The sequence below is a fragment of the Melozone crissalis genome, unplaced genomic scaffold (genome assembly GCF_028551555.1).
Source record: "Melozone crissalis strain CALT ecotype California unplaced genomic scaffold, PUWL_Pcris_2 ptg000018l_1, whole genome shotgun sequence".
Taxonomy (NCBI): domain Eukaryota; kingdom Metazoa; phylum Chordata; class Aves; order Passeriformes; family Passerellidae; genus Melozone; species Melozone crissalis.
The window spans coordinates 16,384,233-16,407,919 of record NW_026535796.1 but is presented as its reverse complement, the minus strand read 5'-3'; the positions used below and the strand labels follow the sequence as shown (position 1 = coordinate 16,407,919).

The 23,687-nt window shown below is 36.8% G+C and overlaps 1 protein-coding gene across 2 annotated transcripts in view; it reads right to left on the bottom strand.

The window, feature by feature from the left end:
• Positions 1-23,687, bottom strand: part of EXT2 (exostosin glycosyltransferase 2) — a 74,401-nt gene that overhangs the window by 25,076 nt on the left and 25,638 nt on the right. For both annotated transcript variants that reach the window (XM_054275813.1, XM_054275812.1), the window contains 2 exons: positions 14,640-14,771; positions 5,666-5,855 (listed from right to left, as the gene is read on the bottom strand). In XM_054275813.1, the coding sequence (XP_054131788.1) occupies positions 5,666-5,855; positions 14,640-14,771 (322 nt within the window). The remainder of the gene's footprint in view (positions 1-5,665; positions 5,856-14,639; positions 14,772-23,687) is intronic.

The window sequence follows — 23,687 nt, the reverse complement described above, 5'->3', positions numbered from 1 at the left end:
CTCATCCATTCACAGTTTCAACACTCAGCATAGGAAAAATGAGAATCAGTACAGCAGCTGTACAGAGCTAACCACTATTCTTGGGACACCACTTCTAAGTAGTATCAAGTTCAAAAAATAGCAAGTAATACTTGAATGCAGATGGTTTGTTGCATTTGCAATTGGAAGCAGCAGGTACGGATAATGAGGAACTGGAAACACAGCATACACTCCTGATGGCAAGAACTGAATGTCTGTCAGTATGAAAACCAATATAACAAATTTTTAAAAATCCACTTACTGGCTAAAATCATGGCATTTTGATGATTCATACAAAGACATTTGTACAAACATTTTTTTTTCTGCTTTACTGCCTCAATAACAGCTAAGAATATCTCATGACTAGTGATAATCTGGGTCCAGAACATTAATTCATATAATGCTCTCACTTCTCAAAACTTCTACAGAGTCCATTTGGAAAAACCCTTCCAGAAGTTTTGGTAAAGGTAAACAAAGACTGATAAAAAACTGGCAGAAAACATCTCTAAACATGCTGTGTTTCTACCTGCAGTTGCACAGAATCCCATACAGCATAACCAATCCTCATACCTGAACTTTTGTACAAGCTCTCATCTGATGCTTATTCTAGCTGGTCCATAGTAGTTTGCATGAATGTAGCTAATTGAACGTTGCTGATGAAACCTAATTAACACTTTTTCAGTCTCTGATACAGAATGGCAGAATTTTGCCGGAGCATGAAGTTTAAAAAAATTGTCAGAAGCAACATCAGGCATGGCAGATCTACTTATTATCAGAATTCCTTCCATTATGGCTGAGTGAAAAAGTCTGTTTAGAGCTCAAAACAGGTGCATTCTACTCACATTAAAGTGTTTATATTGTTCTACAGAAATCCATAGAATTACTCTCGTGTATAACAAAACAGAACATTTGGTTCTAGGACACAAGAGCCCAGTGTGTTAAGCTGGGTTTGATAGGCTAACTTTCCAGATTTCCCTAGGAAGCAGTATTGTAAAATGCTTGTAATATGCCTTATGGAAGACTAAAATCACCATGAATTAATTCTCTAGCTAATCAAGGAAAATGGCATTAAGTCCATCATCAAGAAGCCAAATTAATTACAAACTTAGAAGTTAAAAAATCCATTCCTGGGTTAAAAAACCAGTGCTGAGTTCCAAAGGCACAGTATTCAAAAACATCCCAAACCTGTCACTGCAGTTGTTTTTATTAATTTGTTTTTAGATAATACTTCCTTAAGGTACAGCAATCCAAAGGATATTCACTTTCTTTAGCCCCAACAGTTTATATCAATGTTGTCCATTAACAGCATCAAATAGAAATACAAAGATTATTATTTCAGTAATACCATAAGAAGTTTATAGCAACTTAGCTCCAGGATCCACAACTAAACACAAAATACACACTCTTTAAAATACATTTTTCATTTTTATAATACAACCAAAGGAATCAGTGTATCACACATGATTTCTAGCTTGTTGCATCTTTACTAAAGGTAACAGATTTTTACATTATAACATTATTTATGTGGTAGACAAAGTGGTTTCTTCACTTGTCTGAAACAAATATTGGTGGGAATTTCCATTACAGACTATTTTCTTGAATTTCAGAACTAGCAATTTAGAAAAAACACAAATGAAAGGAAAAAAATATTTGGCTGATGGAGAAAATCATAATTTCTACAAAATATTCCCAGCGGCAGGCACTTAGACCACAATGTTTATTTTAATTGATCCATTATGAGGGGAAAAAATAGATTTTTTCCTCTAGTATTTCAAGGCTTTTACTATTTTTATTAGTATTATACACACAGTTATGGGCCTACTGACATTACTGCTGCATTGATGGGCTTCTTGCATACAATTCACAGCACAGAAAATAAGCAAAACTCAGCCAAAGACACTGAGCAGAGATCACGCCCCTAAATTCATTGAGTACTTAAGATAACAAGCTGATTCTATAATGTTTTAAGGTTCCAGAGTAGAATCATCACTGTATGTGATATTTTCTTTCTGCTATTTCACATATAAGATTCAATATTTTTACCATCAAAAACGTAGTGTAAACTTCAAACTTTGTTGTTTGCACAAGACATCTGTGTTTCTCATAGTTCATCTTGTTTCTTTTCACTGATTCTAAAGAAAACACAGAACCATCAGTTCTGACTTCCACAGACAGCTCTCAGACATTAGGTTAAAAAAAATCATCCTTGCAAACTCTTAAGGGTAAGGAAAAAACAATCTTAAAATTACTACTGATATCTAACCCACCCACATACATGTAGTTCTCCAATTTTATATTTTTACACATTACTTCGTTGAAAACTTTCCAGTCAAGTGCTTAATTAATCCATTGCCCTCTTACCTGCTTACCTTTTTTACCAGACAACATATCAAAAAAATTCTGTTGCATCAGAGCTGCATCTGCCCTGAGAGGTTTAGGTTTGAAAAGAGTTTGTTTCCAGACACCTTGTACACTCCCCACACTTGTTACCACTGCACAGCAGCTGAAATCAGCTACAACCTCTTAGTTGGGATGCTCAGCACTACTGATGGCAGTGACCACCTGTGACTACATGATCTTAAATTTTGTACAATTTTTAGAGTATATCATTTTCACCCGGTTTTCCTCCTAAGTCGTATCATTACATAAAGGCACTATTGTAAATGCATATCATATTGTTTTCATAATAATGGTATTTTCAGTTATAATAATTTTCTGGTGTTGACAGAGGAAAGAAAGGAAAGGCCACATGTCACTTGTGTGGCACTTTGCCAGCTGCATCCCAGGAAACCTAAGCCAAATTTGCAATTTAGCACACATACTCACTAAGGAAGGCAATTTGGATGTTCTTCACCCAGCCCTCCCACTTACACATGCAAAACAAAACAAAGACATGAAAAGCTGCAATGACAAATGCCAAGATCTGCTTCTGTACTGAAACATGTCCCTTACGTGGAAAGGACCAAGAAATAAAGCACTTGATGCTCTAGAAGGTTAAGCACCTCTGCTTTACTACAACCAATTAAAAATGAATAGCCATAAAAGTGCAGATACTACTGTAGGGTAATAAACTAGACTTTATCAGTGACAGTGGTGCACATTACAAACTTCAAACTCATTCCTTGTTCTAATCCATCAGAAACTTCCTGGCTTTAACAGGCTATAAACAGCAGAAGCTTTGAAGTCCGAGGATTAGGATCACTAATAGATAGACTGAACGAGAGACTGGCTGAAGAGCCAAGTGGAATGCCCTGCATGGATCTGGAATAAAACAAGTTCATTTAATCAAACTGACCTCTCTCTAGCCATGGGCCAAGAGATTACAATGATTGTAACAGCAATAAAGAGAAAAGGGACACTAAAAACAAATAGTTATTCGCTTCAATGCAATGCTTAGGCTAACGCAAGGACAAAACTGCTTATGCTTTCAACTGTGCTCTCAAGTCCACAATTTTAAGTTCTACAGGTTGGGTTTTTTTTAACTAGTTTATGACTTAGGGGTAATAGAGGCAGAAAAAAATTAAACACACTTTGATTTTCAGGATGAAAACAATGATTGAAAAGAAAAGGTCATTTTAATGATCTATTTGCTTCAGCTCTCCTGTATCTCAGACTCACTTGAAGGAAATGTGAAAACAATTCATTTGGGTTGAATCCACCCACACTCAGTGATCACATAAATGTATATATCACTAAGCTTTTTTGCTTTTAGAAAATAACTGCTTACTGCAAAAATTCCTGTTGCTATCAATTTATACACAACAATTTTTACTCTAAAGGGTTGCAAAACATTTAAAATATGACTAAACTTGAGGTATTTAGCCCAGAAGTAATAAAGAACACTTTTTAAAGTAAGCAATAAAGTTATTCTGCTTCCAACTGTAGCAAGTTGCCAAAATGGCAAATGAGCCAAGTGAATGGTAGCAATAGCTTGGCTCTAAGCAGCTCTTAGGAGACGGTAAATTGAGACAAGTGGTCAGGGATTAATTTCTATGTTGCATCTTGCTGCTATGCAGAATAACTAACCTTGAAGAGCAGAACAAAGCAGCAGTTGAAGCCTCTGGAAAGAGAATTATAAAGTGAAGAGTCCTAACAACACACTTCATTTACTTCAGAAGAATCCACAATACAACATTTCTTTTGAACACGTATTCATAGAAGGCAACATTTCTTGTCCCACAAAATCACCACATTTTCAGATGAGAATGACAGATCCATATGCACAGCACATGGGAACCAGGTTCATTTCAGCTACTATAGCTACAGTATTTAATCCAGAATGAGGAGGCTTTAATTGCCCAGCACAATGCTCAGGATTTTAGTACTGGTGTTCAGGCCTTGGAGAAAGCCACCCTAGGGAAGGTAAGTACAGTAAGCACAGAAATAAAATGAGCAGCGTTGGAGAGTCTGTCTAGCACTGGAGAGGATTACCAAAGGCCAAGCCTAGCTAGTTTCCCTTACATGGGGCAAGACCTCCCATTTATTCCATGGTGATTTCATAATGGAATTCACTAATGTCAGGACATGTGTTTCCAGCGGAGGACCTGGGAACAGATTAGGAGCAGCACGGTGTCAGGAGGCAGGCAGCCTAAGATGGGAAAGAAGGGAGTTGGTTGGACACAGAGCAGCCCATGGAGTGTACACTGACATTGCATAGAAGGAGACAAAAAAACATGGGATAGGGATCTTTGGTTTGAAAATGTAGGCAGCAAGCTATGAGGACTGGGCAGACTGAGATTGAGACCTGGTACAAGGGGATAGAGTACAGCAGTATGCCAGGCTGGCAAAGTAGACCTCAGCTATTGAAAACAAAATAATTGAGAGATTTACAGCATTGAATTCACACTGGAGTAACTAATGTACCTTTGAAACCAAACCTCATTCCAAAAATCTACACATATAAATAACTTGAGAAAATCCCTGTGAATGAGTCCTCATTTTAAAATAACCACATATTAAAAACAATTTTAAAACCATGCAGATGACACCAGACTCACTCACATACTTCAGAGAGCAGCACAGTATACTGAATGTATTAGAAACAGAAATAGTTTAAAATAGGCACTTATGTATTGTCTTACTGGGCAAGCATTAGCATTTTCACATGATATTCTAGTGGTATGGAGACTCCATTCTGGACACCTGAAATGACCCAAATTTTCATTTCATTTCGTCAATCAATCAATATATTCACTTATTTTACAGCTCCAAGCATTCAAACTACTTTGCTTTGAACCATATTTGCACTAGAAACAGTCCAGTAGCAGCAGGATATACACTGTGACAAAAGTCTGTCTACAAAGAAATAAAAGCAAGTATTGACAGATCAAAAATAAGTTTCTCCTTACTACTCCCTCTAAAAATGTTAAGGACAGAAATGTTTCTGCAATAATATATTTATAACTTTTGATTCAGAAGTTAGCAGCACAACCACTGGTATGCTTTTGCTCTTGTTATCTACTTTGGCTTCTCTTACTTTACTTTCAAACACTTTGTCACAAAAAATCCCAACCAATTATTTTGAAAGAACCATGAAATACTTCTTGAATATAAATGATGTAGAAGAGAGGTCATTCTGTAACAGGTGTCAATAGATATGCTATGCCCAGTTTCACCTTCCTCCACCACCCCTCCCACGGGTTTTTACCTTCTGGTGGATTCTTATTCTGGTTGTTCCAGACTACCAACAGTTTGGATAGACTGGGCACTTTGGAGACCTCGGTGATAACTCGGAAAAGGCTCTCCACTCGGTCATAGGTCAGAACCACGGCTGTGAAACCTTGGGACTGAGGTGGGATCAGTGGAAGGAAGAGTGGGTTGCTCACACTGCTCCATTTCTGTGAAGGAAGACAAGAAAACAGTAAAGCAATTTGTTTAAGGTAAATTATCACAACAGGGACTAATTCACATAGCCCGACCCTAACCATCAGATTTGTAATTTGCTCAGATCAGGCAATTCTCCAATTCTGACTTTGGCAATTTCTCAAAACCTTTATTCCAATCTCTTTCTTTCATGAAAATTTCAATTTTCATTTATGTCTGACTGTAATTTTGCAACCAGATAGAGATTAAGGCAAAAACTAAAGTGGAAGAGGTAGATAGATTTGTGGAGAAGGAAAACCAAGGCGAATTGAGCCCAGTTAGCATGGTTCAATTCTCATTTACTAATCACTATTTCAAGACATTTATATTTATAGTCAGGACTCAATAAAAAAAAAGAGGAACTTAATCAGCACTACAATTTCAGAGTGAAAAAGTGTTAACAACAACAAAAGCAAAGGAACAAACCCTTAAGCTTGGCATAAAAAGGGAAAAAGCAGGTACAAAGAGGAGCAACGTACGAGTTTCCACAAAGTTTGGTCAATGGTGAAGAAATCCCACCTATTACATTAAAAAAAAATTAAAAGGTATGAGATTCAAAGATGAATTTCAGAGTTATCTGCTCCTTGTGAATTTTAACTAGAGCATCCCTTTTGAGACTTTAAAGATCTTACTTCAATACACAGCATAGGGAAGTCAGCCCAGATGGCAAGAGACAAGACAGACAACTACATTCCCACTGAATGTGCCAACCCCCTTTGGAGCTGACAACATGGGAGAGGAAGCAGTGAAGGGACCATTTGACAAGAATGAAAACACCAGCATTTTAGTCTCAAATTTTCCATTCCAACTGACGTTCCAAGCAGGGGTCGGACAGAGAAGCAAAGGGAAAAACCAAACCCTTTGGGACAAGGTGAAAAGGGGAGTTGGGAAAGCAGAAACTGAATGATGCTGTTTTGCAAGGAAGTTTTGAATCCTAGCCTGTAAAAACTATGAAGACTAGTAAGAGGTTAGCAAGTGCCAGCAGTTTACAGAAACACTGTGAAATTCCCCAGCTAAACTCATACCTAGGCCTGCTTGTATCAGGAGTAAAGCAAGTTGTACAGACTCAGAGTTACAAGGTCACATTTGTAGGAAGTAAACTTTGAAATTTTCTGTTTTCCTATTTAGTCTTTGGTTAACTTTATACATTCAACAATCACATTCCTCGTGTTTAATGGTTAGACATCTCTGACTACACTGACTTCAAGGATGAGGAGGATAAAGAGCCTATTTACTGAAAGACATTGCATTTTGGTAAAGGAGAAAAAAAAATTATGTGAACATGATTTCCTTCTATGAACAAATCAAAACTGAAGAGAGGATAAATATGTGAGGCAGAAAAGTTAAGCACAGCATTGGCACACTCTTTTTTCCAGGATAGTCTAAGAGTATGCTCCAGGCAAGGACCAGTCAGTAGGAGTAATATGTTTTAGTAGACTTCCTGAAGTAGTTGAAAAGACAGACTGGTCTTCAGCTACACACAATTTATCAGGTCTGGTAAAAGCAGCATTCATCTTAAACTCTTCGTGAGGATCCTAATGGAAAACACAAAGTTTGAGTTTTTACCCAAGAAGAGTAATAGGATAATGTAAAAACAGCAACAGTACAATATGGAACTTTGGTTCTTGAAAGGGACATGGCTACCTGTGAAATCACACTCAGTAATTTGGAAAATATACATCCATTACTTCAGCAACTGATATGTGCAGAGAAAAATCTGCTTTCAGATTATTACATTTTCTAAAATTAAAGCTTTTGTACATACTTTGCTAGTTGTACAAGATGACTAGTGGCAGATGGGGACAGCCCTCTGATATTGCTGTAGCTCCAATAATTCCTACAGCAATTCACAATCTAAATGTTACCAGAGCAAAATCCACCTCATTAAAGCTTGACTACAGACTTATTTCCACACAACCCCCACCCCAAGACTGTTATTATCTGAATGACCTTGGTAATGTCAAGCAGCTTCTTAACACAACTCTCAGAAACCTCTTTTCATTAATACTTGAAACAGAGGTTTAACATCATAATCAGAGTGCCAAGAAAATATTATGTTTCTGTCCTACAAGAAGAAATAACTGGTAGAGCCATCTGCAGACAATGTTCTATTTATTACTTACGGGTGAGAATTGCTACCTAGATTGATGGCTCCCATTTGAAGTTTTTCTAGAAATGTTTTCTCTTTGTCCACAGCACTTCCTAACAAATTGCTTGCTATCATATATTTTGAAAAGCATTATTCCTTTTCCATAATCTAAGACTATTTTAGGTACTTATAGAAAGAAATATATCATGCATTTGTGTGCAAGCACATGCACATGTATCTAAAATGGTCATGAATTCCTCTTTTAAAGTTAAATTTTAGGTACATTCCTTAAATCCCAACTTCTACTACTTTCAGAAAGGCATGAAAATTCTCCCCTGCTGGTCATAACTTAGGAAAATAAAGCAACTTTAAAGGAGGCTTTGCTTCTGCACTTACTAAAGGATGGTGGAGGGAGGGAAAAGCCTGTAGACACACACTAATGGATGGGAGAACCATGCCTCTCATTTGAGAAAAACATTTCAAAAAGGCAATTAAGCATCTCTCAAGTGCCATTAAGAGCCAACCCCCTGCTGCCTGCCTGAAGAGTGTGTCTACAGTCTGAGACCTATTGACCCCACTTTCTGCAGGAAATCAGGCAAATTCAAGCCTCCATAATTTGCTAAAGTCTTCCAGATTTCTGCTTGGGAAAAGAAAACCATACAGGCAATTAATACAACAGCAACCTAATTAAATCTCCATCATGGCAGCAAAGCATGAAATGGCTAATGACACAGGGATGGGTTCTCCCAGTCACTGCTCAAGCAACCAAGTGATGAAGGCACATTTGCTCTATTCCCATCTTTATTAACATTCTTGATGGAAATTCACAGGAACTTTCACTCTCAGAGAGGAGAGCAAACAGCAACAGTAGATTGATCATCCATCACCTTTCTTTGACAAAGTGCTGACACTCAGCTATAGATAAGACAACCCTTCACTATCACCCTCCCAGCTAATATCATTAGAAGAGCCAGGATAATTAATCCAAGATTAATAGGTTACTTGCTGTGAATCATTTTTATGGGCAAAAAGGATCAAATTGAAATGTTAGTTTCCTAAGAGTAATTTCATGTCACTTAAGTCTCACAGTCTCAGTTGTCTGACAGCTCTTTGCAGTTCATATGAAAATCCAGAGTACTGGAATGTGAGTGACAGTGAGAGCTTGGGAATAGCCTGAAGATGAAAGAAGGGAGAAGTCAGGAAGGGTTCTGTACATACAAAAGGATTCAGACTAATGCAGCTGTCCTGTGCATGCTTTCTACAAGTGTGCATGTGTGATAATGCCTTAGAAACAAGGCACCTTCCTTTACTATAGCTCGATCAAATACTGTCCTCCCTTTTGGTCATCAAAAACAACCTGATATTACTTTAGGAAAAATAAATACATGAAGCATGATGCACTAAGGGAGCTGAATTCTCATGACATGGGAGGCTTCAGGCTGGATTTGAGGTAGAGTCTTCAGGTTAAACTTAGCAGGGAAGGTTATAACAGACCTTTCTTAGCAGGGTACAGAAGGGAGAGAGGTGGGAGCTCCACAGCATCAATGAACACATACAGCTGGACTGAGAAATGGACAATCTTAATATTTAAATTCTATGGAGCCTCAGAGATACTGGTAAAACATCAGAGGTAACAAAGACTCAGTCCTGTCCCAAAACTTCTTAACTGGTTGTTCACCATTGAAAGAGACTTGAGGAAGGGTACAGTAGACACATTAGGAATTACATCACAGAATGGTCTTTGGGAAAACAAGGCTGTGTAAGATGTTCCATATAAAAGAAGAATCAAGAACCTCCCAGCTATCATTTAGTGGGAGAACTCAGCAACAGCACTTAAGAAAAATAAAATTTCACTGCTCCCATGAACAAGACAGTGAGCTTTCCCACCTATTTTATTTTCAACATCTAGCCTGCTTGTTGTAAACTACCTATTACTGAAACCATATAGTCTGAACAACAATTCACCGTCTTTTAAAAACACAGAGGTAAGGACAGCAGTGTGCTGAACTTAGTAGCTGAGCAGTCCAACACATATAAGCAAAACAGAGATATATCCCCTGCCACTGTGGTTAAGGCTTTTTCAGCTGGGTTGTTCTTAAAATCAATCTAACCTCAACATGGTTTCAATTATGAATTACCAGACCAAAAAAAGCCTTGATTTATTCTATTTTCCTCCAATTATTTATGGTAAGTTTCTGTTCAATACTTTGAGAAAGTATTTCATCATGCTTCCCATCCTCAAGTGGTCACAGGGCAAACCCAAAGGAATTAACCCTCCCTATTTGTCCAGAGCCAACCAAAGTTCTTACACCCAACAGCATTACAAAGTTGAGTGGCCATCATTTCATGTTTCAATGAAGATCTTAAACCCTCCTCACATAAAAAATTAGCCACAAGATATACAGGAACTTCTACCTAGTGTAGAATAATCCACTGTGTAAGAAAAGTACCCTAACTCTGGGCAGGTAAATTAAAGAACCAACTGTTAAATCATGTTTCACACTCACATAAAAATACCAACGTTTACATCTGAATATGTGTGGGATGTTCAACCAGTCCATAATACCAACACCAAAAAAAGCCATCAATAAACTGAATTTTACTTAATATTTTAAAAAATACATATCTTCTAATATAATAAATAAAGCAGGGTTTGATCCAGCTGATTGAAACCATCACACAAGTAGCTGGAAAATACAGCAGAAACAGAAATCTAATAGTGTTCAATGGAAAAAATACCAAATATGCACTGCCCAGAAATGTGCTAGCTTGCTCTCATTTACAGGTAGATAAAAAAGTGTATGCTAATATTTGCTTAATGCTTTGGAGATGACAAACAGTACTCAGAAGGAAACATAGTTCTAACAGTAGCACTATCTGCAGACTGAGGACTATAAAATATTAGTCAAAGAAGTTAGGAATAGTTAATTTTTTTAACAAGTGTCGAAGTCCTAGTAATTGGCAGGACCCACAAAGTATTCTGTAAATTAACATTCTTCTTAGGCTTTGCTAAATGAATGGCATTCTGGGCACTAAGACAACTCTGCTATTTTAGCTTACACCAAATGATGGTGCTGTTTTCAGCCTCACTGGAAGAAATGAAATCTGGTATGTTTATTGTTCACATACTGATATTCTCAAGTGATTATTAAGCTCTGGTCTGTATCATCCAAGGTCAGAGCTCAAAAGCAGCCCCTGACAAAAAACCATCTAATGTTTCATAGGTCTGCATTATAAACAGGCTTGAAAGAATTTCAGCAAAAGCAGCTGAAGAATTCTGAAAAAACCTGTCTTACTCATTTTTCAGAAACCCATACGTATTAGTGAGGTATAAGGCAAAGAGGAGAATTTCAGCAATCTACAACGGAGCATAAGTGAGGAAGTAATTTACCTCTATTAGAGCATAACAAAGTACTTAATTGAACGTAACAGATCACATCTCAAGCCCAAGTCATTATTTCTAATCCAGCCCAAACTGGTAACCATCAAAATGCACACTGTAGAATCGCTCATTTTCTGGCTTACTTGGACGTAACTGATTGCCTCTGCCTAATGGATAATGGTTGGGCCAAAAAATATAAAAGACATTAAACTTCCATGCCTGCATCAAAAGACTGTCTGGGATGTAAAGGGCTCCAGTAGTACCCTGGAAGTAATGAATTTCAGGCCCCAAAAGTATCATTTGCTCCTCTTCATTAAAAGGAAGAAATGTGTCATAATGCATTTTTAGTCGAAGTATTATTCCATAACATACTAGCATGTTATATGCTACTAGTCTTCCATTTCCTCAATAGGACAGTGAATAAGTAGAAAAATAATCCACTTTATTACTTTTTTTTTTGCTTGAGAAAGGCCAACAGTCTCCAGTCAGCCCATAAAAACACATAAAACTGCTTGGATCACTTCCCCTGTGCAATGTACTAAGTATGGAATTAACTGTATATGCATTTATCTTCTGCATACTGCAAACTCCCTCCTGGAAAAACACCCTCCTGTACCACTGCTGCATGCACACTCTGGTGAAGATACTCAGGCAACAGTCTTACTAATATTTTGAGCCAATATAAGTCAAAGTAATGCCAAGTTAAGCAGCCTTCAAGCCACCCAGTCCCTCCCTTGCACACACCACCACTCTTTCTTTTTTTTCTTGCCTGCTAAGTTTTATATAAGGAATATTATTTTGGTTAGTTCACCAAGTGAAATAGAAATATCAAAAAAAAAGGTTGCACATGAAAGAGGAAACTGTGACCCAACTGCAGAAGAGTGCAGGACTACTTTGGGTGTTCTGGAAGCAAACACATGAAGCTACCATACTTCAACAAAATGCAAAGTATAATGTGCACCTTGGAGAGTTATGAGCCATTCTAATTGTCTAAGTAGAAATAATGGTTACACTGCTTTGTCTAACACACGAAGCAGTTGTAACAATAGAACAGCACAACAAGTAGGAACCAGGACATCTTAGCAAACTTCTTCTGTTACTTCTCAGGATTCTGTGAACTACTAAGCAAAATTACACACAAAAAATTCCCACCTCAAACCAAGAAAGAGGGCAGGTAAGAAATCATGGCCAAAAGTTCTTTCTAAGTATCCTTCTCTGCATAATGAACTTGCACAGCAAGCTCTTCTTTCTGTTATACAGCTGAATTTGTCCTAGCAATTAAATGCACAAATTCCTTAAAGCAGGCATTCTCCTGTATAGATATTCCATAGACAAATCTGTGCTCTCATTTTCAAAATCTCACTATTCAGAGCACAGGAATCTGAGCTCTATGAACAGCCTTGTACTGATTAAAGTAATTTCTGGCTAATTTCAGCAAGCCCTTAAAACAGTGATTGCACCTCTGCACCTCTTCTATACACCCTGCACCTTTGTGTTCCTATGGAAACCAGGTAACAGGAACAAAAGCGTACAGAAGAGTATTGTACCTAATCCCTACTGACCACAACACCACATGGAACAACAGGCAGAGCTAAAGGAACTGGCTGCACTCAGGTGACCTTGAAGGCAGAATACAATGGCAAGTTCTGGAAGTCAGTTCTGGCCAGTAACACAAGAATTTATGAAAGTTACTCACAATTTTCACTGTGGTATTAATGTTAACTCACATTATTTTGCTTATGCAAAATCCTGTGAGTTATTTTAACAATTGCTTATTTTAACAATTAGCTATATCCTAGCCCCGAGACTGAAATAATTTTCTTTAAAAACTTCAGTCATGAGTTTATTGAGAAAAGAATACCGCAATTTTCTTGTAAACAAAAAGGACATTAGTTACTTTGCCTTCTTATCAAAGTAAGGGGATACAGCTGCCATTTTCTGCTACCTCAAATGTACATATTTAAGTCCTTCCAACTATAATGTTTCATCCAGGCTGACTAGAAATTGTAACAGTGCTAAGAGTGGATATTAGGCAGGAGCTAGATAAGACACAGGCTCAAGCAGATTATTACTGCCCAACAAGAAGACAATTTTGAGACTGTGACTAGGGCATTTAAAAAAAAAGTATAGGAGAGAATCCAGGATATGTTTTTAGGTTCCCTCAGTAATTCTTAAAGCATTTTCTTCATTTCACTAAGCATGTTTAAAGGTGCTTGGCTCTACTACCATAATTGTAAAGGTGTTAAGATATTCTGATTCCCTTCTTGTCGAGTACACACTTGTGCAGATTAATTTTCCTTAAATACTGATCAGGGCCACATTTCCTCCCTGAGAAAGGACAAGAGGAGATTATTAATGCCTTTGGCTCAGCAACGGAAACAGAACTTCTGAAACACAGGAACGAGCTTCTAACTCTTCATCAGCAACTGCTCACACTCCTCAGGTCTGAAGAGTTTCAAGTAAAACCCACTTTACTCCTACCCACTACTCCTACCCAACTTTCTTTTTCTAAACTATCATAAGGCAAGACAGTTAACAAGTTTGGTTTTATTAGTAAAACAAAACTATTTTTTATATTTTGACACAGAGAAAATTAACTGATTATGAGTGAAAATTATCTACAGGCTTTTATATAGTAAAAAATCAGAACCAGCTGCTTGGTGCAGGAGGTTAATTAATACTGCACTGTTTTTTCTTAACAGAAGTGAGTTCAACCAGTGAAACTTTAAATTAAACCAAGAACAGGGAAAAAAAAAATCCAGTAAAACTTTGATCATCAGTTTCTGTATTAGAGAAATTGTTAAGAAGTAACATAGAGAAAATTTTAGGCATAAGAAAAATTAGCTATTTCAACAGAATTATATGAAAGACTCCCCCAGATTTTTTGAGATCTTCAGCATTTCCACTATTTTCTCTGCATCATACAGACTATGTCCAAATATATACAGTGCTCCAAACTCTCTCTGAATTAAACAGAAATAAAGCATGTGTGTGTGTGTGTGTGTGTGCATCAAGGAAAAAAAAATCTAAACAAGGAAGCAATTTAACGTGTGCAATAGCAAAAGTTAAAAGTTCTCATCTTTGTGCCAGGACATAAAACTGCTAGTTATTTTGCCAGCTGTCATAAAATATATTAGCTTCATCTGTGCAAGTTACCAGCACAACACATACACACACAAACTCAGACACAGAATTATAACCAAGTTTCATAGCACATACCTTTTATACGAGGAAGAAAACCCCAAAACCACAATTTGTTTTATGAGTAAATGAAATGAATTTGCTTACCACAGCTGGGGGATCATTCCACTCTTCATAAGAAATGGCAGCATATGGGTAAATTCTATCATTGATAATCTGAAGAGTAGCGAGAGCAATTGCTTTCATCGATCGAAAATATGCTTCCCAGAACCACCTTGCCTGTAAAGAAAATAAAATTCACTTTCACACTGCCAGATCCAGTGCTTAATAATCAATTTTGGCTTGCCATGCACAATCTGTTCCATGCAGTCTACATGTCAGGTGGAAATTAAATTAGGAGGCATGTTTATTGTAGATAGAGTATTTCCATAATGCCTGAAGGCTTTAAACTCAACTCCACCCCTTAAAAGGACTCACAGCCAATAAAAAGAAGCAGCAGCATTATTTTGCAAGAGATTAAACAGAATGAAAATATTTGAAGGAATCAAGTACTTTCACACTTAGATCATACATTTTCATTCTGAAAAATGTCAAAAGCATTTTGACCATAGAAGAAAATAAATTACCTATACTCCATTTTTTCTAAGGTAAAGGAATCCACAGTACAGTTAAACAGTCAAATAAAAGCACTCTGCCTGAAAGGCAAAACTTAAAAGTCTCTTTTTAACATCAATATTAGATGTTAAAACACTTGATCAGATAGAGAATTTCCATATTCACAAAACCTACCAGACTAATAGCTTCCAAGAGACCTAATATTATTTATACAAGTAAATGATCATTATTTTTACATAGAAATATATATGTACATGCCAATTTATTACAATTGTTAATCCAGGCTAATTTCTAGCACAGTGTAAAGCTGCTGAAATGAAGCCTGAGATTGTTATACACAGGTGCTCCAAATTTCACAGGTGAGTTGCTCCAAAACTAAGGCCCCATACAAGTTTTCATCTTGTCCCAGTTTCTGTGTATGACAGAAATTACAGAAGAAAAGCAGAGGTTTGGAAATGAAAATGCTGACTTATCTGACTCTCTGTAAAGAGATATAAACTTACTTTTTCAATCCCTAGAACTATCAAATGATCCTGTAGGTCCCTATCCAACCCAGAAGGAAACATGCTTAACCAAACCACATAGGTCAAGAGTTCTGGCCCAAAAGATATTATTTTTTTCAACCTTACTTTTCTTCAGGAAACTGCAGCACACTGAAGTCTCAAGAAATTAATTTCATTTGCAATCTCCCTATGGTGAATTACCAGCTATAAGAGTATGTGTTTGCTTCTAGAAGGTACAGCAATTAAAATAAATGCACTTTTTCTTTAATTGGAACTTTTAGAAGTTTTCAGAGTCAGGACACAGCTGAAGACAATACACAAATTTGGGCAAATGCTATTTTACTCTTGGTACAGATTTCTTAAATAGCAAAAAAGGGTCTAGAGTTTAGCAGTTTAAATAGCATGCTATCAAAATATTAAATAATATTATTTACCTTATTTAGTTACCATATTATTTACCTTATTCAATTACTGAAAGAATACCAAGTTTCTGGAGGTACAGATCTTAGGATTAACCAAAAATAACTCTTGTTCATCTGTTTTTAACAAATGCCAACAGATCTCACTCTGAAGGTCAGTACTTTTTAACAGAAGACACACAGTGATTCCTGCATTTACACTTCCTTTTGGATATTCCTAGACTAAATAACAGTATAGAGGAAAGATTATAAGCACAAACTTGCACATATTCATGTTTATGCTACCCTGTACTTTACTCAGAGTGTAAGCTATGGGGTTTAGGACTAAGTCTTGCTGCTGAACCACCAGCCCTAGAACTCTACTCTGTGAGTAAAAAAAATTAAATTCGTAAAACAGATTCAGTAGAATATTTCTGCAAATATTTAAGATGAAAAAAATCCATGTTACGATTTAAAAATAAACCAGGAAAGAGGTTTTTGCTCTCTGAAGTACTGCATTTACTGTGCAAACAGCCGTAACTGTGACTATTTCAGGCTATTTCAAAATTTAACTGCATAGACTTAAATTTTAACTCACCCATGACACCCATGCATAGAGTTTGGACACCCATGCATAGAGTGATGGGTATGTCCAAAATGACACTACTCTGGAGCTTGTCATCCAGAGAGAGTGCAAAGCAAGCTCAATTTAGAATAGAATCACTTCCCTCTCCTTATTTCTCTTCCTGATAGGACTTAACAGCTGGATAACAGGCTGATTACCAGGAACACGGAACAAAATTACTTCCACATTCAAGTGTAAAAGCAGAAGAATTACATAAAAGGGTAAGAATAAGTAAAAAGACAATAAAGCAAACACCACATGCTAAGCAAAAGCATTAGTATTTCTTTCCCCATATCCTATCCCTTAAGAAAAATATATTATCAAAACAGCAAACTATCTAAAAAGAAAACCAGAAGCAGATCAAGAATTAAAATGGACCACAACAGCTAATTTCCTTGTTCAAGTATGCTAAACAAAAAGGATTCTAAATTTTATTTTCATGATAGACAATAGTTTAGAACAATTGCTGCAAGCAGCACTAAGTAGGAAGGAGAAACTATGTAGCCTTTTAGCATACAACTTTATAAGCAATTAAGTAACTATTATTAGTGTGAAATACAGGATTATGTATTCCATTGTCATTAAATGACAGGATTCCTATAATGTTCTAAGACTGTTTATTAATACCATAATATCTATTGCTATCTAACTTCATAAAAATCAAATATGGTTATCTTTCTTCAGCAAAAGTAGGATGGCTCTGATCTAGTTTCTCTTTACTTAAAGAATGCTTGTAATGTCAGGGAAGATTACACCTTTATACCAGAAGCAAATCTGGAGAAGGGGGCAGAGGGAATTTGTGTTTTATAGACTAATATTTATGTAATTAATTTTTTGTAAAGAGCCATAAAATGTTCCCACAGTTAGTTGTAATATTTTTGGAGTTGTGTTTCTTTAAGGCAGAACTCAAAACCTTCTAAGGGGATTTGAAGTCCCCAAACAGATGTTTCAGGGTCTCATTACTTCCTCCCCACCTTGTTTGCTTTTATAAAGCAGAACTGATTAACATGGCTTGCTAGTGTCTGCTGCTCCACATGCTGAGTTACTAAATATTTTGGGAAAGTTTTCTATTGGAAAGATATATGTTGATGCCATTTGAAATCTATTTTCTACTCTGCTTGGTGAGGCTGAAAAGCTTATGTTGGAATGTAAGAAATAGAGGAGATAGAAATCCCATGAACACATTTGTGATATGGGAGAGTAACAACAACAAAAGAAAAAGGTTTCTGTTCCAGACTCTTATGCCAACTTTCTTATTGTTCTTACACAGCTTTAATGAGCTCTCTGTTCCTCTTTTTTGTAGCTACGAATCCAGGAAATTCAAGAGTAACTTTAATACACTAAGCAATGTTTTTAAGGTATGGTAATTGTAATGCACTAATTAGAGCTACCTGAACTCCTTTCAGGATCTTGAAATAAACAATCCGTAAGTCCAGACCTTGGCTTTCACATAGAATTGATTATACAAGACTACAACTATGATGAAGTCAGACTCCTCCTTTCAACTTGAACTGAAATTAGCTTCTAGTACTCTTTGATGAGGTTTCCAGATTTTTCTTAGGAAACCCACAGACTTGTACAGAAAACTAACTTTGTATACACCTAAATATTGCTCAGGCCATGGGCAACCTACGTGGTTAACAGAAATCAAACATCTGCTTTGTACTTTGTTTGCCAAGACAACAAAGATCAATGTACATTAACCATTATGGCTTACAAGGAATTGAAAACTGAAAGAAGAAATCCAATTTCTTTTCTCCTTCTAAATTTCTGGATAAATAGAAGATCTAGGATAGATGCAAAATGAAAGACAGAAAAGCACTACTTTTGAAAACAGTTTTACCAATGCTTTGAAGAGTCAAATGGAGCATACCGTATGACTTGACTGACAATGAGAAATACATTATATTATCGGGTTGCCCAGTGGGTTGGAAGCGACTGGAAGTTCTCATTACACAATAGACTGCCCATGAAATTAGTTCATTTGAATTCCCTTTCTGCAGTAAATTTAACAAAGCCATGACAACTTCATTATGGAAGCCAAAGACTGAAGGAATTGGAGACCAAATTCTCCTCTCTCGCCAAGCAGTGAGCACTGCAGACTAAATTCACAAACATGGGCATTCCAGTAAGTAGTTCTAAGTTGTTGCCCTTCCTTTCTTCTTTCCTCCTGCCCCACTTCCAACTCCTACATCCTCATCAAATCAGCCATGAAAACCCACCACTTTCTGTGAAGGCCAAAATTTCTTAACGTAATATAGTGTTACCAATTTATCTCTACAAATACACATGCACACCTTGAGAAAGATTAGTCATATCTGCAAGACAGATGTTCCTTGAACCAAGCAAGCAAGCATCCAACCCAAAAGTTCAATTCCACTTGTTTTCAGTTCCAGGATTTAGTTCAGACTATGAAGAAACTAAACTGCCAATATTCAGTACATACCAGCACAGGCAAGAGCTTGGAAAGGGAGCATTTGAACTTATTTTCATACCAAACAACAGGCAGCAGCATGCAGCAACAGGGCAGCCTACTCATAGAAAGTAACATTTATTTAGGTAAGGTGTTATTTTCCTTAGAAATAAACTCACTTGGGGGACTAGCATCTCTTTATAAGCTCTTTACAAGCCAACATAGCATCAGGTTACAGAGTTCATTCACATAATGTTTACAAGTTCTAATTTTAATGCCATTAATGGTGCTCTGGTGTGGAGTGCAAGACAGATCAATGTAAATCTTTCGATTGGTTTTTGACAAAAAAAACCCACTGGGCATAAGGTAAGGAAAGAACTACCTTCTTTAACATTTAGATCAAGGACAAAACAGTCCATGAAAGGAACTTTCTAGCCTTCTGGCTTTTCACAGCCCATGATTTGGTGGGAGTTCATAAAAGTAGCAAGAGGGGGAAAAAAATTCGCAAAAGAGTAGTAAAATTTAACTGCCCATAAACCACCACTTTTCTCAACTTTTAGGTCAGGCGCCATGATGCTGTGAGATTCTGCCCCACTGCAACAGTTCAGTGCTTCCAAAATGCCTTGAAAGGGTTTACAAGGCCTTGAAATACAACCATTTTCACACCACCTATGGTGACTCTACTTAAATGCTTTCCCTTCTTAATGGCTCTTGGGGTTCATGGCTTTTACTCCCAGCTGGATTGGAGAAGTCTATGCAAGCAAAAGAGTGTGGCCTACCTGCTGCAACAGCACTGGCCTGGAAACTTGGTGATCTTACTTTTAATCCTGGTTCTGTCACTTATTTACAGATAAAAGTTTGGCATTTATTAGATTTCTTGCTTCTACTTCAGCATCTCAGCAGTATGTGTAATATTGACCTCAAAGAGATGTTACGAGACTTAACCATTCTAAACCTTTCAAATTTTGGGATGGATAGAAGAATAGAAAACACTCCATTAACTTTATCTTCTCTTATTATTTGTAAATAGAAACTTTAAATTAATAAAATATTTAGCTAAGTAACTGAAGTAACTGACTGCAGTAACCCTTTGCTAAAACGTGTACCTTCAACAGGGATACAAAAGATATTACAGCAAATATCTTCAGCTGTGCATCTGACAGCTCTGGACATGGAAGTGCATCCACAAGGCCTGCTAAAGTTTTATGTCATATTGTAATATAAACAAACATATTTTAAGTTATTGAGACACCGCACATTATTATATCAAGTAAACTACTCAGACTGGTCCCAGGCAACCTCCCCTGCCCCCAAACTATTGCCATTGGGCAGTAGAATTAAATGGGCTACTGAGGTTCAAGATAAATTGAATTTTTGTGTGTTTGCCCTATACTCAGGATGCATATGAATATAGCTGATGTTATATAATAGTTCAATAGTAAATCTGAGCTTCAAGAGCCCTACTGACCTCCTGTGCAAAAGGGGACTGAAGGTAAGTTACTCTTTTGGAGCAATATGCATTTTAGAAAAAGTTTCTCAAGATAAATTTTGGGGTTAGACTGGGGAACTTATAGCCCCAAGTTCCCACCTTTTTCTGCTTATGAATTGTAATTTGCACCCTCTTTCTGTACTGTTTTATTGTTCCTATGTCTGGTCCCTGTTCCAACAGTTTCCTTGCTGATCACACATACTACTTTTAGTACGCAGTTCTCCAGCAGAGATGATACCAGCTGGTATCAGCTAAAACCAGTGATAAGTTTAGGTTTTTTATACAGGCTTACAAGAAAGCCTCATAAGACTTTATACTATTAAGAATTAAACAGTATTTGTTGTTTCTAAAAAATGGTAAGATTTTGGGATTTACAAAAAATGCTTGATGGTTTAGGACCCTTGGTGATATCACTCGATCACATTCAACCTAAGGCAGGTTGGCTTATTCTTGGTAATCAGTGCAGGAAAAAATAGGGTTATTCAGACAGAAATTTAGACCTCTGGTACCTTAAAATAACTTCCAATAAATCCATTCCTCTCTTAGTAATGGATCAGGAGAGGACAAAATAAGTGACTAGCTGTAGGCTATGGTCCTTCTTCCCCTTAAAGCTCTGTTTTCAATAGTGACCTGAAGTAGTCTCATTTTTCCTAGAGATGGATGAGGACTTGAAATGCAAATCTAAGCTACACAAATCTAGGTTACATTTTTCAAAAACAACTCTCAGCCCATGAAAAACAGTAAGAGAGCTGTGCTCTGAAAAGTGATCTTACTTTTAGGGTGCCAGCACAATTACATGAAACTGCAGGTAAACTCTTTCGAAATTGCAAGTAAAAATTGGTTTCTTGTCCCCATACATGGATTATGTAAGAATTTTAAAAGCTAATCCATTAAATCAATTAAATACTGGTAAAATCATGCTAACTTGCCTGAAACTGAAAAGTTTTCTGATTTTCACATTTTTATAGAATATCAGATTAAAAGCATCTTTCAAATTCAACCTAAACTGGCTGTGTTGCATCTGTTTCTCACTGCAGACCTATCCAAGAAAAGCAGTAGTGCAGACAGTATATAAAGAGTGTTCAGAGTAACAACATGTCACCTCTAAAGCTAAAAATGGAGATAAGCAAGGAATTGAAGTTTTGGAGGCCCATGATCACTTCAGATAAAGACTAATCCATAATTCAGCATTGGGGTTATCTGAGCCTTAAACCAGAGGCTCCTCTGCAAGGGAAAAAAGGAATGAACAGTAGAACAATGCAGGGCACACGCTGTTGTTTCCAGTTAACTAAGGTTTGCTCCTAATGTAATCTGACATCATTATTTCAATATTATTTCTGAACTTTCATTCCACGTTACTGACTTACGCACAATTCTCAAGTAAAGCCCTGAGAGCACTCAATTCTTCTATTTAACTTATACAAATTATATGAGTAGCCTATAGAGGAATATTCCTTAATTACAAGACACTTCAGCAGTATGAGCAAACAAATCAATAATTTGTATCATTACAGTTAAATATTTTAAGAAAGAGATTCTAGACAGACTTTTCATGGTGCTGTTTTTTATTGTAATTCAGCTTCAAAAACAGTGTCTTCAAAAGTGAAGCAGTAAGTTGATTTAATTCTTTGGCTCAATATTCTCTGCTGCAGTAATTTTAGCCATGAAACAAGTACATTTGCCTCCTTCAGATACAACAGAGTGAAAACTGAATATTTCCATTATCCAAATTTCTTTTTTTCCTTTTTCTTTTTGAAGCTGCCAATTCATAAGGGGACAGAGGTCAGAGTTCGAAATGCTAATCTTACCCTTCAGATAGCAGCCACTTGGGAATAACTCACTTCTACTCACTCTCAGTTTTATTGCTGGAGACTACTTGCTGACTCTTCTAAGAGTTAAAAGAAAAAGTTAAAAGAAAATCTGAGTGCAAGCTCAGATATTAAAACTAGGCTTCTTGCACTGCAGCCTTCCTCAGATTCTCCTCTTTGGTGCTTTGAAAAGAATCACATCAATTGTCGTAATTCATACATGCAACACATACAGTGCATATACAAGAACAGTTCTTAGTAGCTTATCTGTTAAAGTTAACATTTTCACTCTTGCTTCCACACTTTCACATAACTTTGGGAGTTTGACAAGTTTTTTGAATTGTTTTAGGGGTGGTGGGTTTTGGAAGCTTTCTTGCTTTGGTGTTTCTAAGGTTTTAATCTTCTCATGAAGAGCCTTCTTCTGCTTAAATACATGACACAAGAGAAGGTACTTTCAATAAAAGAGTTCTCATTCTCTCTCACTAAATGGCAACTTATATATAGTTTTGAAATCCTGCATTATCTTTACCCTTAAAATACAGATTTCCGCTATTCCTTGTCCTAGTGATAGCAACTTAATTCTAAAAGTAGCGAGAACACAAGACTTGAATAGATAAAAATATCACCTGGCACTGGCGCTCTCTCCTCCCTCCATATATTTCTGCACCTCAATCTGCTTCTTTGATTAATGAGTATGTCAACTTAGCAACTCTTGTGCAGAAGGCAACATTGCACCAGCCAGGAAACCTGACTTACTGTCCTGGCACCCTACAAATCCATGGTCAAAATACTTTTCAGTTATGGAGCCAACAAACAGCTACCAGCACTATGAGCAGCAAGGAACCCACCCCATTGTCAGCTGTGGCTGGGAATACTGTTACAAAGTGTGGAGACAGAGCCAGCAAAGAAAGTAGCAGGATGAGAGGAAAAAACAACAAAATTCAAAAAAACCCCGCAACCAAAATCCCAAAATTTTATGCAGCATTTACAGCTTTTAAAACGTGATATTAAAATATTACTACCATTTTCTGAATTCCCTTTGCTCCTAAAGAGCTTTCAGTTTGTCTTGCTATTTACAAGCAAATGGCATGTGTTGACACCATAGAAATAACACAGCTGAAAAAGAGAAATAGATACTACTCTAGCCTCCAGATAAGCCATTATATCTACATAGTCATCAATAATGATGTAAAAACACAAAAAATAGCCCACTCTCATCCCTCCAGTTTCCAGGAGTTTGCATGGCTCTGTAATTACTCCAATTTCACCAGGCCATTACTGTAAAGGAAGCGGCAGGCACACCTAACATGGGGAGTAGTCAAAAATACTTGAATCGGTATCATC